The sequence below is a fragment of the Ochotona princeps genome, chromosome 13 (assembly GCF_030435755.1).
Source record: "Ochotona princeps isolate mOchPri1 chromosome 13, mOchPri1.hap1, whole genome shotgun sequence".
NCBI lineage: Eukaryota > Metazoa > Chordata > Mammalia > Lagomorpha > Ochotonidae > Ochotona > Ochotona princeps.
In genome coordinates, this window is record NC_080844.1 from 41,436,817 (window position 1) to 41,451,992 (window position 15,176).

General features: G+C 37.9%; 1 protein-coding gene across 2 annotated transcripts in view; it reads left to right on the forward strand.

Annotated features, from left to right (window-relative positions):
* The window catches only part of LOC101527195 (cytochrome P450 2C2), a 113,252-nt gene that overhangs the window by 20,298 nt on the left and 77,778 nt on the right, over window positions 1-15,176 (forward strand). For both annotated transcript variants that reach the window (XM_004580035.3, XM_058671986.1), the window contains exons 1-5: window positions 5,112-5,384; window positions 6,417-6,579; window positions 6,748-6,897; window positions 10,595-10,755; window positions 12,006-12,182. In XM_004580035.3, coding sequence (XP_004580092.2) covers window positions 5,217-5,384; window positions 6,417-6,579; window positions 6,748-6,897; window positions 10,595-10,755; window positions 12,006-12,182 — 819 coding nt within the window. In that variant the 5' untranslated portion in view covers window positions 5,112-5,216. Of the gene's footprint in view, window positions 5,385-6,416; window positions 6,580-6,747; window positions 6,898-10,594; window positions 10,756-12,005; window positions 12,183-15,176 lie in introns of those variants that run through there.

Genomic DNA, 15,176 nt, shown 5'->3' on the forward strand with positions numbered 1-15,176 from the left:
CCCTGCTTTCCAAAACCATAAGCAGGATGCTGGATGGGAAGTGAAGAAGCCAGGACACAAACCAGTGCCCACACGGGATACCAGCATCACAGCCCTGCAGCACCACTGTGCCAGCTGCTGTAGTAATTTTTTTATCATCTCAATTATTCTTCTTATTTGAGAATTAACTAACTCTTGATTTTCAGGATTCCCAAAGGGGATACATAAATTCTTGATTTTGTTTCTTTCTTATTTTCTAATACTTGACTTCAATATTATAAACCTCCCTCTAACAACTGTCTTTGCTCCACGTAGTTTTTAATCACCCATCAACAAGTATAAATATGTTTTTAAAATTCTCTGAATGTTTTTAATTCCCATCATTATCTTTCATCCCTTGGTACACCAAAGGATCTGGACATATTAAACTGAGAATGTATCTCAAATGATACTGGGGCCTCCAGGGTTTATAGAAAATGTTACAACAAAAGTGCAGCCTGATTGAAAGTAAAAATTGCAGATAATTTCATGATCCTAGATTTGGAAACGCATTCCTTATTATTACAGCAAAAGTGCATGCATCAAAAGAAAAAAGCAGATACATTGATCACCCAAATCACTTATGTGTGTCAAGTCATACTATCAACAGAGAGATTGGTAGAAAGTATAAAAATTACTGATAATACAATGATGACAACAAAAACAACAATCAATAAATAAAAACTAATGTCAAAAAAATTTGAAAATATTTTACTTCAAAGAAGTGTGGGACTGTCAAGCGCATGAAAAGATGCAGAATATCAATAATCATTATAGCAATGAAAATTCAAACCACAACGAAATACCACCTTTTACCAACTGAAATGGCTAATTCCATCAGTCAGAAAGTTAGTCTTGCTGCACATTGGCAGAAATTGGAGTTGTTGTGAACTGCTGGTAGCAATGTGCAATGGAGTAGTTACTATAAGATAGAGCAGTGGTTCACAAAATTTTAAAAATCATATCACAAAAGAAAGCAAACTGGTGGGTTCTCTAATTGTTTTACCATAGACACACCTTCCTCTACTGATTCTCTCACAGAGACACCCTTAATTTCCAAAACTTTATAGGAATTCAAGAAACCACGTGAGAATCCCTGGTACTTAATTTTAGTGTAATAATAAAAGATACACTGAAAAATAACAGAAAATAAATAGTTTCCTGCGTCACCTATGCCTTAACTTCAGACTGAGAAGTATGGAGAGATACCTCTTACATGGAAGAGGGAAAGGAAGTTAGGTCCACACTGGAGAGTGGAACTCAGCTTCAGGTTTGCCATGGGGAACCCAGTAGAGTATACAGTACCCTGCCCCAGACCCAGGCCAGTATCTGTAGACTGTGACTCTGGAGCTGTGTGAACCAGGTGGCCGAGGGATTGTCTCCACCACTCTTCCCCAACCTTGGGCAGCACATCATGAATGAAGAATTCACCTGCTGCAGAGCAGAACAGGAAAGTGAACACAGTACTAGATGTAAGTCATGCAAATGGATGTAGGCCTTATAAACAAAGGAACCAGGCACAGAGATAATCAATTTCTTAATATAAATGGTTCAAAAACGATCCTTCTTGGGGGGTGCTGGGGTCCGTGTGGTGGGTGTGGAAGACAGGAAGGTGTGAAGAGTATTGTTCCATTGCAGGCAGGGGCACAAGGAATTTTCCACTGCATGGCAGGGCCCTGCAGATGTCTCTAAACCACCTGAAGGCATTTCCATCTCCCTTTGCACAGACACTCGGACAACCCCGCTGAGAATTCTGTAATCTAATTAGGCATTGTCTACCACTGTGGAGTTGGTGTTTACTACCAATGTGAGCTTGGAAGTTGATGTTGCTGATACTGTTTTAGCAAAAAGGCCTTTCATTATTGCTGTCTCAGTTGCCCCCATTGATCATATACTAATCAAGGGTGTTAAGTCCCTAGGTGTAGTGGGAATCTATTCTTTCCCTCTTTCCTTGATCTTTAGGTCCTTCTTTCTGTGATGCATTTCCTCCCTTAACTGATTCAAGACTAAGTTGTAGAGTGAAGATTGTAGTAGGAATGTGTTACTGACTAATATGCACCATCTATTGAGAACTTCCTGACCACAGAGTCAGGATGAAAAACATCCTGCTGTAAGGTGAAATAAGTGGCAGAATTATCCTTGGAAACATCCACTTGACCATGACATAAAAAGTCTGAGCCAGAGTTTGACTGCCTCTGTATAAATAAAGCGGATAGCTTTCTCTCATTGTCCATTATGATCCTGGAATTGTAGTGGTCCATTTTTCATTCATCGTTGCACCTCATCCACTCACTCTTCGTGAGTTCTGAACCCAGCTGGAGCTGGGCTCCAGCATGGGAAGGTAAGGACGGGATCTGAAGCATTCCTAACTTATTATACAAACATGGCAAGCATTTACTCTTAGAGTACTCCGTGCTTAGATTGAGCATCTGCTGGGCTATTAAATAATTGCATTGCCCTGGAGAAAGAGAGAGAGAGAGAGAGAGAGAGAGAGAGAGAGAGAGAGAGAGAAGTCTTCCATCCAGTGGTTCACTCCACTAAATGGATGCAAAGACAGGAACTGGACCTGTCTGAAGCCAGGAGCCAGGTACTTCTGTGTCTTCCACATGTGTGAAGGCACAAGGACCAGGGCCATCCTACACTAATTTTCAAGGCTCAACAGCAGGGTGCTGGGTTGGAAGTGGAGCAGCTGGGATACAAATCAGTGTTCAAGAGGGGCACAGAACTCTCAGTAGCGTTGCCTGTAAGTGATCTTTGCCATGACACATGATAATGAAGCTCTCTTCAGTTGAATACTAGGAAAAAACTCTTAAATAGCACGTGAAAAAAATCAATTAACATATAGAGGAACCCAATCAGACTCACTGTTGATCCAAATGGAGTGACATATTTTAGACTCTAATAGGAATGAATTGTCAGCCCAGAATAACTTACTCCACAAAGTTTTCCTTTATATTTGAAAATGAAGGAAAATCCTTCCATAGTAAAGAAAAGCTGAAAGAATTCACTTCCTCCAGACCTGTCCCAAAATGATACTTAAAGCTGTTCTACTGACAAAGAAAAAGACTAGTACCTACCTAAGCCAAAGGCAAACCTGCAGAATGTCCCAATAAAAAAAAGAAAGCTAAATCAAAGAACAACCCATTGCTAAAAAGACAGGACCAAATTTATACCTATCCATATTAACCCTGAATGTTTATGGCTTAAATTCATGAATCAAGCATTATAGTTTAGTGGACTGGATCAAAAAACAAAACCTATTTATATGTTGTGTACAGGAGACACATGTCATCAACAAAGATACAGAAACTAAAACTGAAAAGATGGAAAAAGATATCCCAAGTTAATAGAAAGGAAAAATGTGCTGATGTAGCCATTCTTAAGTCAGGTAATATAGACTTTGATGTAAACAACATTAAAAGGATCCATTCATCAAGAAGAGATCACCTTACCAGTTTCTTAGGATGTTTATTTTCCATTTCTAATTTTACTTGGTTTTTCACTCTTGCTTTTCATTCCTGGTCTGGCTAAAACTCATCTTAAAAAAAAAAATTGCCCTTTTTGTTGCAATCTCTAGTTTTCAATTTGAATGCCATTTATTTTTTTGTGATTTTATCATTTCTTGCTTCCTGTTCTTTTTTTTTAATAAATCCCTGAGCTGCATTATTAGGTCATATATTGTAGCTATTTCTATTTTTTGCAAACATCTGGTATTATAAAAGTCCCTCTCAATACTGTTTTTGCTATATCTCATGGGTTTTGATATTTTGTTTTTATTTTCGTTTCTTAAAAAGATTTTTTGAATTGCTCAACTTCCTCTATCAGATCTCTTCCCAGTGATAAATCTCACATATTATGGTGGGTTCTCATTTCAGGCTGACTTAGTCCTCCTCCTGTTGCCCTGGCCAATATTGGTGGGTGCTTGGTACAAGCTGACATAGTCCACCTCCTTTCCTGGCAGGAACAGTGGCCTTGCCCAACTGGCCCACACCCATTCAGGTTCTGATTGCTGGTCGTTAAATAATTGATGGACTTGTGACTATTCCTGAAGGGCTATACTATTGCAATAAAAGAGAGATGAAATGGAGAAAAACTGGAGGGGTGTGGAGCAGAGGCATTGGGTTAGGCGGAAGGGGAAACTCCTGAGACTGTAAAACGATATTATGAAAATAATTTTTTAAAAAAATCTGAAGATAAATGAGAAGGTGGATATGTTTTATAAAGCACCAAACCAAAATAGAGCAGGTACTTAGATTTCCCTACAGAGGAAAAAAAGCTTCCCCCTTTCCTAAATGTTCCTCTTTAGTTTTGATTCTAACCAAACTTTAAACAATTATTGTGGGCTAAGATCAGAAACCAGTTTCATATTAAACATTATATCAGAAAATAAGTAAAACCAAAAGCTAACATGAAAATCAGAGTCCTTTTAGGTTATTTGTGAGCATTCTGACCCTGGCCAAGTCTCTTGTTTTCCAGAAACCTATTTCTTCATTTGAAAAGTAAAAATTAATAGCCCAACCCTTAGAATAATTTTCTTTGAAAATTTAGTTAGTAACCTTCTATTTCTGTTATGATACATATAACTTATAGTAACTATTCTATATTGAGACAATTATAATAAGTAGAGTACATTATTTGAATAGTTGTCATTATCGAGTTGTGTCCTAATTTACAACACATCTTAAACACACACATTTTACATGACTTTATCATATGCTAATATACAACGGAGTATATACTTAGCTGTTTGTCAAAGTTACACATTCTCAATATGCCTTTAACCTTAAATATAGAATTTTGAGTAATTTTCTGGCATCACAGAATGAGTTCACTGGTTCTTAAACATGGCTGCACATTGAAACAATCAGTTTTGTCGTGTTTACTTTAAACTGCCAAAACCTGGGCTTAGCAGTAAAATGAAACCACAATTTATAGAGTAGCTACTGAAAAGAATGTGAATCTGACTAAAGAATGTCTCATGCTTATCTCTGCTATGGAGACAAAGTCCATTTGAGTGCAGCAAACAATGCATCCCATTGATTGGCTTCTTGGCCAGTGAAGAGGCACAGTCTGAATTCTCAGGAATGTTACAGGAGCCTGTGCTTTCCAGCTCACAGTAATCTCAGCAAGAAGAGAAGGCTCCTGTTACAAGAGCCTGTGTTTTCCAGCTCACAGTAATCTCAAAACTAAGAGCTTCCATGGATCCAGCTGTGCTCCTGCTGTTGGCTCTCTCCTGTTTGCTTCTCCTTACCTTCTGGAAGCAGAGCTCAGGGAGAGGAAAGCTGCCTCCTGGACCCACTCCTTTCCCGATCATTGGAAACATTCTCCAACTGGATGTGAAGGACATCAGCAAATCCTTGACTAATGTAAGTGAACACTATGTTCTTTCTGTGACATCTAATGGGAAAGTTGTTTGACTCTATTTATAAAATAAAATCTATTCCTGGATGCACATTCTTATAACAGATGATTACAACACAAAATACCTTTGAAAGCCTATAAGTTGCTGCAGCCATTCCTAGTCTTTCATTTCCAGCAGTGGTATAGGGAAACATTTTGTCCCTAGTATGATAAAAGTATCATATTAAAGTAGTGAATGTTGAGATCACCATTGACTTCTTTTACAACACTTGCTCTGAAGTTCACTTGTAAGATAACTGTTTGTGGTCCTGATTTTATTCAAGAAATAAGTGCCTGTATTATTTTTTTTTCCCTTTGGAATTACAGCTTCATAGTGAATGTTTTCTTTTTCAAGACATATTTTCTCTCTTTGAAAGGACAGATGACAAAGAAAGGGGGAGAGACACAGAGAAAAAATATTTTTCTTGTTCTATTTCTGCAACTTAGACTAGTACATCTCAAAATCGGCTAGTGTAAGGACTACTGCCGTGATGTTGAAACTGCTTTTCTAGTATTCATTACAGCCCTGCTGTGTCAGGATCTCCAGGGAAGGGCTGCCCATGTGACCCTGAGTCACCGGGGTATTGATTTCAAGATGAGTGTTTGTAGTGAAAACTTGCTCAAGCTACAGAGATAGCATAAACTGTGAATAGAGTTTTAGTTACTGGTCACAGGAATCTGGAAGCAAATGTGAAGTTCTCAAGTTCACTTTCTCTACTCAGAAAAAAGAAAATGTAAATTTGTTGAGTGTATTTTTGTTGGAGAATGAATTGTAAATTGCAGTCAATGGGTCCGACTACTTGGGTTGTTTTGTCTCCCCAGATTCCTTGTGAGTGACAGGTATAATAATCACCATCACATTTCAATATAAATAGAAGAGTTGGAATCCAAGACAGAATGAACACATAACATATACAATGACACTATCTATGTGAATGTGGCTAACTAGGTGGACTACATATGATTTTGTTTGCTGAAATTCATAACTCTTTTCTCAGTTTTCTAAAGTCTATGGCCCCGTGTTCACCCTGTATTTGGGCACAAAGCCCACGGTGGTGCTACATGGATATGAGGCAGTGAAGGAGGCCCTGATTGATCTTGGAGAAGACTTTGCTGGAAGAGGCAGGTTTCCTGTACTGGAAAAAGTTAATAAAGGACTTGGTAAGTGTGCCTGTGTCTGTGTGTTAAGCAGTGGTCAGGGAGTGGATGGAGGAGAATACAGGGAGTTGAGCAGCCTAGGCAGAACTTTGCCATCCATGTGGTTGATACCTGTGTGATTCTTCTGCTTGCTGGGTTGTCTCACTTGGTTGTTTTCTCCCTTTCTGCAAGGAATAATTTTCAGCAATGCAAAGTCATGGAAGGAGATGCGGCGATTCTCACTCATGACCCTGCGGAATTTTGGGATGGGGAAGAGAAGCATAGAGGACCGAGTTCAAGAGGAAGCCTGCTGCCTTGTGGAGGAGCTGAGGAAAACCAATGGTGAGTGCTCTTTGCTCTGTGCTGATGACCTTCTCACAAGGCACTGTCTTCTGTGATGCTCTCTGCTTGTCAGCCCCACACGAAAGAGGCAAACTGAAGCAGAGACCAAGGGAGCTTGTGTTTACCTGCCTGTGTCTATAGTAAAACTGCATTTTGCATGGTGTGAAAGCATTTGGTTTTATTCAGTACTGAAGATATTAGCTTTGTTGTCAAATTTGAAATCATGAATATCAACTGGGAGCGTATTTATGAACAATAATTTCTCCATAGCCTGAATGTGGGTTTCCTATTCGAGAACATATTATCATGGAAAACAGGGCAAACATAAATGATAGCATCCACCCTATGCCCTTTTAGAGAATAAATTAAGCACCTGTATGCTTCTATAATTGTGTAAACTCCACTGGCATGTCTGAGAATTTTCCCAGGCCATTGTGTGCTTACAGTTTTATACGTCTCGGAATATCTTAGTAACATTTTTGTCAATAGCTAATTCTTTGTAGTCACAGTGCTTTCAAAAGTAATTACTTGTTTTCCATTGTTGCCTTCTACTTCCTCTATTGGTGTATTCATTTTGAGTGATAATCCTGTAGCATAATTATTCAGCATACATGAATACCCATTCATAAAATGTTTTATTTCACATGACCTCAGCAGACCAGCACAGCTTTTTACCCTATGTTATCAGCATAGCTCTTTACTGTCCTGGGTGCACACTGGCTGTTTTCAGGTGCACTTCTCTCTCCGTGTCCATTGGATTTTAAGCCATACATGGTGATATTACTTTCCTCCTGGAGTCAACTCTACTAATTCTCTGAAATGCTGTTCATGGCAAATGTGAATGAAAAGCAATTCTGGATGGAGGAGTTGTAAATATCAAGTTGGGAGCTCTTCACACATAAAGTATACTGCTTATTTTTATTGTAGTTTCACTGTGAGCATCAACCAGATACACACACACACGCACACGCACACACACACACACACACACACACTACTTATATATATATGTATATGAGAAAAAGAGAGAGACACAGAGAGAGAGAAGGTTGGCGAAATCCATCTCAAATTCCCACAATGACCAGTGCTGGACTGCAGCCAGAAGTTAAACACATAATTAATGTCAGTCACATGAATGGCTGAATTAGTGTTGCCTTCTAGAGTCTTAGTTGTCAGGAAGCTTGGGTTAGGAATTGGAGTCTAGTTTTGAACAATGGACCCCAATTATGATTGAAAGCATCTTTTTTCTTTTTTTATTATTATTTATTATTTTTACTTCATTAATTACATTGTATTATGTGACACAGTTACATAGGTACTTGGGTTCTCCCCACCCCTCCCCAAACCCTCCCACCATGGTGGATTCCTCCACCTTGTTGCATAACCACAGCTCAAGTTCAGTTGAGATTCCCCCATTGCAAGCGTATACCAAACATAGAGTCCAGCATCTTATTGTCCAGTCAAGTTCAACGGCTTCTTAGGTATACCCTCTCTGGTCTGAAGACAGAGCCAGCAGAGTATCATCCCAGTCAATTGAAAGCTCCAACATACCATCAGCAAAAATTTACATCATTATGGAATTAATTGACATAGTAATGAGTAACCAATATGTTAAAAGTAAATGCAAGTTCCTAGCCACCTTCTGTGACCACCTCACTTACATTTCAATTTTAGATTATACACAACATATAACATTCATAACATAACATGTTATACATAACATCATATCATCTTAAATTAAGGCAAACATGTGGTATTTAACCTTTTGGGATTGGCTCATTTCCCTTAGCATTATGGTTTCCAGTTCGGCACATTTGGCCACAAAGAACTGCATTTTGTTTTTTTTAATAGCTGAGTAGTATTCCATGGAGTAGATGAACCATAGCTTTCTTATCCAATCCTCTGTTGATGGGCATTTTGGTTGCTTCCATGTTTTTGCGATCGTAGATTGTGCTGCTATGAGCATAGGAGTGCATGTTGGTTTCTCATAAAACAATTGTTCTGGATATATTCCTAGGAGTGCTAATGCTGGATCATACGGTATGTTGAATTTGAGTTGTTTGAATATTCTCCATACTGATTTCCATAGAGGCTGTACCAGCCTGCAGCCCCACCAGCAGTGGAGTAGGGTTCCCTTTTCCCCGCAACCTCGCCAACAAGTGTTGTTGGTGCTTTTATTCATGTGGGCCAGTCTTACTGGCGTTAGGTGGTACCTCATTGAAAACAGCCTGGTACTGGCACAAAGATAGAGAGGAAGATCAATGGAGCAGAATAGAAACACCAGAAGGGAACCCAAACAGGTACAACCAAATAATCTTTGACAAAAAGACAAACGACAATACAGGCAAATGGGAGGGTCTGTTCAATAAATGCTGTTGGGACAACTGGTTAATAGCCTGCAGAAACAAAAAGATAGACCCACATCTCTCACCATACACTAAGATCAGATCTAAATGGATAACAGATCTAAACCTACATCCAGAAACCTTCAAACTTTTGGAAGAAAATGTTGGAAACACACTGCAACACTTAGGGGTAGGCCCTCACTTCCTAAAAAAGACTCCAAAAGCAGTAGAAATAGAGACCAAAATAAACAACTGGGACCTCATCAAACTAAGAAGCTTCTGTACAGCTAGAGAAACAATCAACAAAGTAAAAAGGCAGCCCACAGAATGGGAGAAGATCTTCGCACACGACATAGGTGATAGAGGGCTGATCTCCAGAATATACAAAGAGCTACAAAACAACCAAAATGTCAAAACAAACTAGCCACTCAAGAAATGGGCATGGGAAATGGGCAAACACTTCACAAAGGAACAAACCCAAATGGCAAATAAACATATGAAAAAATGCTCAAGTTCTCTGGCAATAAGGGAAAGCATCTTTTTTTCAATTGTTATTAATATTTTCCATGATAAATTTTTGTAGGTATAGGGATTCCCCCTCCACCTTCTCTCCTCATTCCCCCTTTTCTTCCTACCACAAATTTCACACATATCATTACAGTAATATAGTTCTTCAGCAATACTCACAAGTCCAACATTGTGCTATTTAAGGTTATCATGACATTGTAGGTATTGGCATGAGTGGAAAATCTAGTATCATTTTGTCAAGATATATTTAACAGTTTCATTGGGAATGCAAAGCATCTTACCTATTATCCTTGCTACTACACCAATTTCTTGCTAGTCATTTTTTCTCATATTACATTAATGTCTTATGTTTTTAATATTTTTAAACATATGAATTTGCTCATAAGCTGTGTCTTTAGTCACTGATTTTTATTTTACTTGCTTCATTTCTCATTATTTTATCTAAAATAATTTTCTAGGTCCACACTGTGTGCTGGTTTCTGTCTCAGTGCTTTATTGTCTATGAACTTTACAGACATAAGTGATTTACTCTGAAAACCTCATTATGTTCAACACTTTTTTTTGCATCACAAATAACAGATCTCTTGCATTGAAAGAGTATACATAAAACAAGAAGTTTCAATCAAATATTGGAAATGTCATTTTAACTTGCTTTGTAATTCTCAACTCAGGTTTCCATTGAAGGGATGTGTTTATTTTACATGTGCCGTTATTTTCCAGAAGTTGCAAGGATTTGTAACCACAAAAACTGTCTCAATTACCATGAATAAAAATAAAGTGCTTTGCATTTTAATGGGACTTACAAATTGTTTTCAATTCTTCAGCCTCACCCTGTGATCCCACCTTTATCCTGGGTTGTGCTCCCTGCAATGTGATTTGCTCCATTATTTTTCATAATCGTTTTGACTATAAAGATAAGCATTTTCTTAAACTAATGGAAAAACTGAATGAGGATGTTAAGAACTTGAGTTCTCCATGGTTGCAGGTGAGAGAAAATTTCTTTTTCTTTTTCTTTTTTTTTTTTTTTTTGAGACATCACTTATGTTCTTTTAACTGACCAGTCCATATTTTTATAGGGAACAAGATGTAAAATGAATTTTTGGATAAAGCTTATTTTATCACCGAATAGCAGGGAAAAAGTAATGAGCTTTTTGTAGACATACAGTAACCAAATCCTCTGCTGGTATTCAAGTTCATTAGCTTTTGCCAACTGAATTTTTCACTGTAGTTCAAGACCTGCTTCTGTAAAATTTTGCTGAATGCCCAGAACTGCCATCATCAGTGAAGAGACTTCAAGCCTTGACTCTTTTATTTGGTTACTTTTTTGAAAGTCAGATTCACAGGAGAGAGATGGGTACACATGGAGAGATTGTACATACACTTATTCATTACTCAGACAGCCATAATGTCCAGGGCTGGTACAAGCCTGACTTCTTCCAGTTCCCCATTGTGGGTGGCAGAACACAAGACTTATGCTATCCTCCACTGCCCTCCCAAGTGCATTAGCAGGGAACTGGATCTAAAGTTAAGCAGCCAGGATTTGAACTGGTGACCCTGTGGCATCATAATCTATGTGCCTTAGCCCTCTCTGCTACAGCATTGACTCCCCAGCCTCTTTTGCAAGGCTCCTGCTCCCCACAAGATTCGTCATCCAGCAAATTCTAAGGTATCGCTTTACCTTATTACTTGGCAGAAATAACTTAGGAACAGAAGAGAGACACATAGAGAAAGCTTCCACCTAAGTGGTTCACTTTCTGAATGTCTTTGTCTTCAACAACCTGGCTGGTGCCAGGATCCATGAAATCAAGTATTTGGGACACCTTATCTACCTCTCAGATGTATTAGTTGGAAGGTGGATGGGCAGTTTAGCAGTTGAGACATCCCAAGGGTGGCTTTACCTTCTGTAACACAGTGCCCCAATTTTTTTAGTCTCTATTTCAAGTTTCAAGACTGATGTGAAAAATAAGATTTATGTAAAGGAGACTTTGTAGTATAAAAAAACATTTTTGCAAGTCTAGGAGATGACTGTCATATTTGTTCCACTAGACAGGCTTCTTTCACTCTCTCTCTCAAATATTTTTGGAAGCATAGAGGATTAACACATATTTGCCATAGAAATGACTGCCTCAATATGGATATCAAATTTTATTCATATTTATGGCTATGATATCTGAGTATGTCTTGAAATATATTCATATACATAGATATTTAACTAATTATTGTTTTCTCTTTTAGGTCTGCAATATTTTTCCTTTTCTCATTGAGTGTTTCCCTGGAATTTGTAACTATTTGCTAAAAGATGCTAATTACACAAGAAAATTTATTATGGAGAAAGTGAGAGAACACGAAAAATCATTGGATGTTAACAACCCTCGCGACTTTATTGATTGTTTCTTAATCAAAATGGAGCAGGTAAATTATTCACAACAGCTCATCATTTGGTTGAAGTTCCTTGAATAACTCTGTATATACAAGGTATGTTTCAATGAGTTTGTGAATTAATACCAGTATAATGAAATATATCTAGGTACTTCATATAAGGTTTGTGGAAACAAACTTATTTGGTGTGAAATGTGAAGCCCATAGGTTTTTCCTATATTATAATTTTCACTAAGTTTTTGAGATATGTAACATAAAATTAAATTATCAAAAGATTAGAATACATGAGCCTTTTTCTTTAGTTGAAAATAATCTACCAGAGGAGAAACATGATAGTTTGGGCTATCCTCTGCAGCTTTCCCAAATAATAAGCAGGGAGTTGGATTGTAAGTGGAGCAGCCATGATTTGAACTGGTGCCTATATAGGAAACCTGCTCTTAGAAGTGGAGGATGAGCCGGCTCATATACATTTACTCTTAACAGAAAAATTTCTCTCTTATTATGACATTAGTTATTGCTTTTTATCCATTTGCTTCAGTTTTAAGTGAGTTATCATTAGCATTTTTAAGGGGATGGAACATAAAAAATTACTATAAAGAAACTTTTGCTTCATTTTCTAATGTTTTAAAGTCTCCTTTGATATGGAAAATCAGGTTTTCCAGTGTAGAATGTTGGTTAACTGAATTTTATCTTATCAACAACTCCTTAGATAATTCCAGACACATTTCATTTCATTTCTTCTCTTTTCCTTTCTTTTATGATTTATTCATTTTTCTTTAAAAATTTAACACACACAGATAGAGAAGAGCAGAGATATCTTCTATCCCCTGGTTCACTTTGCAAGTGGATGTGATGATGAGAGTTGAGCTAGTCAAAGTTCAGGAGCAAGGACTAGAGCCACTCAGCTGCCTTCTTAGGATCTTAGCAGGGAGCTGGATAGGAAGTGGGGCAGCCTGAAGTAGGACAGGCACTGCAAGCAAAGGATCAACTTGCTAGCCTGCTGCACTGGTCTGCTTGTAGCTGTATTTTTATGACTCTATTCCATTTTTTACCTGTGACTTTCTTCAGCTCTATGAGCATTGTAGAAACTTATTTTAAAATAAATCCCAAATCTGGGGTGCATCATGATTGACTTCTAAAATCATTTTTAAATTGTTAGTGGAGCATGTTTTATTTAATATATACTGTGTAATTTTTGTTTGAGAACTGCACATATAATACAATGTGTTCATTCTGGAAATAAGACTTTTATGTCTTGCATAAGTTGGTTTTACATGACAAAGATTGCAACTGTTTAGTCACTTACAGATTGTAATATGTAACTTCAGTGAAGGTAGAATTTCCTGCTACGTTTTCACTTGAGTCTTGTTCTGTATCATGTGGAATCCATCAGTGATGTGTCAGTGTCATAGATTTTCTTAACTTTTTTGTTCCAACAAGAATTATAAAAAGTCATTCTGTTCTTTAATTTCCTCTTTTAATGCCCCTGGAGTAGTTGTTTGAGCCACAGCATTGGAACAGTGGTCAGGTCAATGGCAATCTGTAGTGGCCAGCCCAATAGAAATACTTGCAGTCCCACCTGGCCATCCTGGGATCAGAATACTTCACAGAAACACAGAACTCTGTCCCGACACCACAGAATTGAGGTATAGGGAGTGCTGACCTCCAGTTACCAGTGAGATATCACATTACTGAAAGGTAATCCAGTTTGTTCATCCAGTGCTTACCTGGCTGCTATAAATTTGACTAGATTCATTTAAGGTCCGTGATTTTTTTCCATGGAGTACCTGATTCTTAAACTGTCTTATCTGTCATCTTACCACATAGAAGTGCTACCTTATATATAGGACACAATATTACTATGTTTATCTGTGACATGAAATGTTTCCCCTTTATTTGTTTTAACTTCATAAAATTAGCTGCATTATGATAAGTTATATGCTGGTTAACAGAAAGTCTCCTATATCCTTCAAGAAAGAATCTGTTAATAATTGTTGATAAACACACTGCTTTTCTAACTGAATATTTATTAGTTGATGAATTTAGAAAATATGTGTAGGTTATTACTAAAATGAATGATGATATTTGCCTAGCAAATGTGTAGGTTCTTGGATTTGTTTTCAGCAAGGGCTAATTTTTTTTAGTAATACTGAATGTAATCCTGATATTTGGGTGTTATAAGAACATCATGAAGATAATACATTAGTTAGAAAATTATATCTATGTACCCAGCTTGGTAGCCTGGCGGCTGGGGTCCTCACTTGGCATGCGCTGGGGTCCCTGTGTGAGTGCCAGTTTTAGTCCCAGCAGCCCTGCTTCCCATCCAGAACCCTGCTTGTGGCCTGGGAGGGCAATCCAGATCAGCCTGGGACCTTGGGTCCCTGAGATCATGTTGGAGAACCAGGGTGGTGGATGTTATTCTAGGCTCCTGGCTTCAGGTAGACTCAGCTCTGGCTGTTGGGAGTGAATCAGCTTACAGAGGATCTTCCTCTCTGTCTCTCCTCCTCTGTGTTTGTCTGCCTTTCCAATAGAAATAAAATAAATCTTAAAAAAGAAAACTATATCTAAATCTACATCTATACAAAATATTTATATGTGAACATATATATGAATTATACCTTGAGCTAAGTTTATTTTTTCCATTATTGTCAATTCTTTTTCACATAATCTTTATAGTTCTAAGCCAAACTCTCATCTTTGTCAATGTCTTCCTCCTAACTTCCAGTGTCTGTAGAACTCTGTTTACCTAGCCCCATAGCCTTGGCATCAGCATCACCCCTATTTATTCATTTATCTGTAGGGATAGTTCATGCCTCAGATTCTGTCTTCATGACTGCAGTGTCTCTTCACTCTGTATATTCCTATTCATTTCTGCACCTGTCCCCTTGTCTGCATTACCTGTCGTCTTCCACTGGGACAGCAATAAGGCAGACCTCATTCAGTTTTTGGACATAATATATTTCATGGCATGTTCCTGTTTACCAAAAAATTTATTAATTAAGGTAATCCTTGTGTACAAGCAAGAGA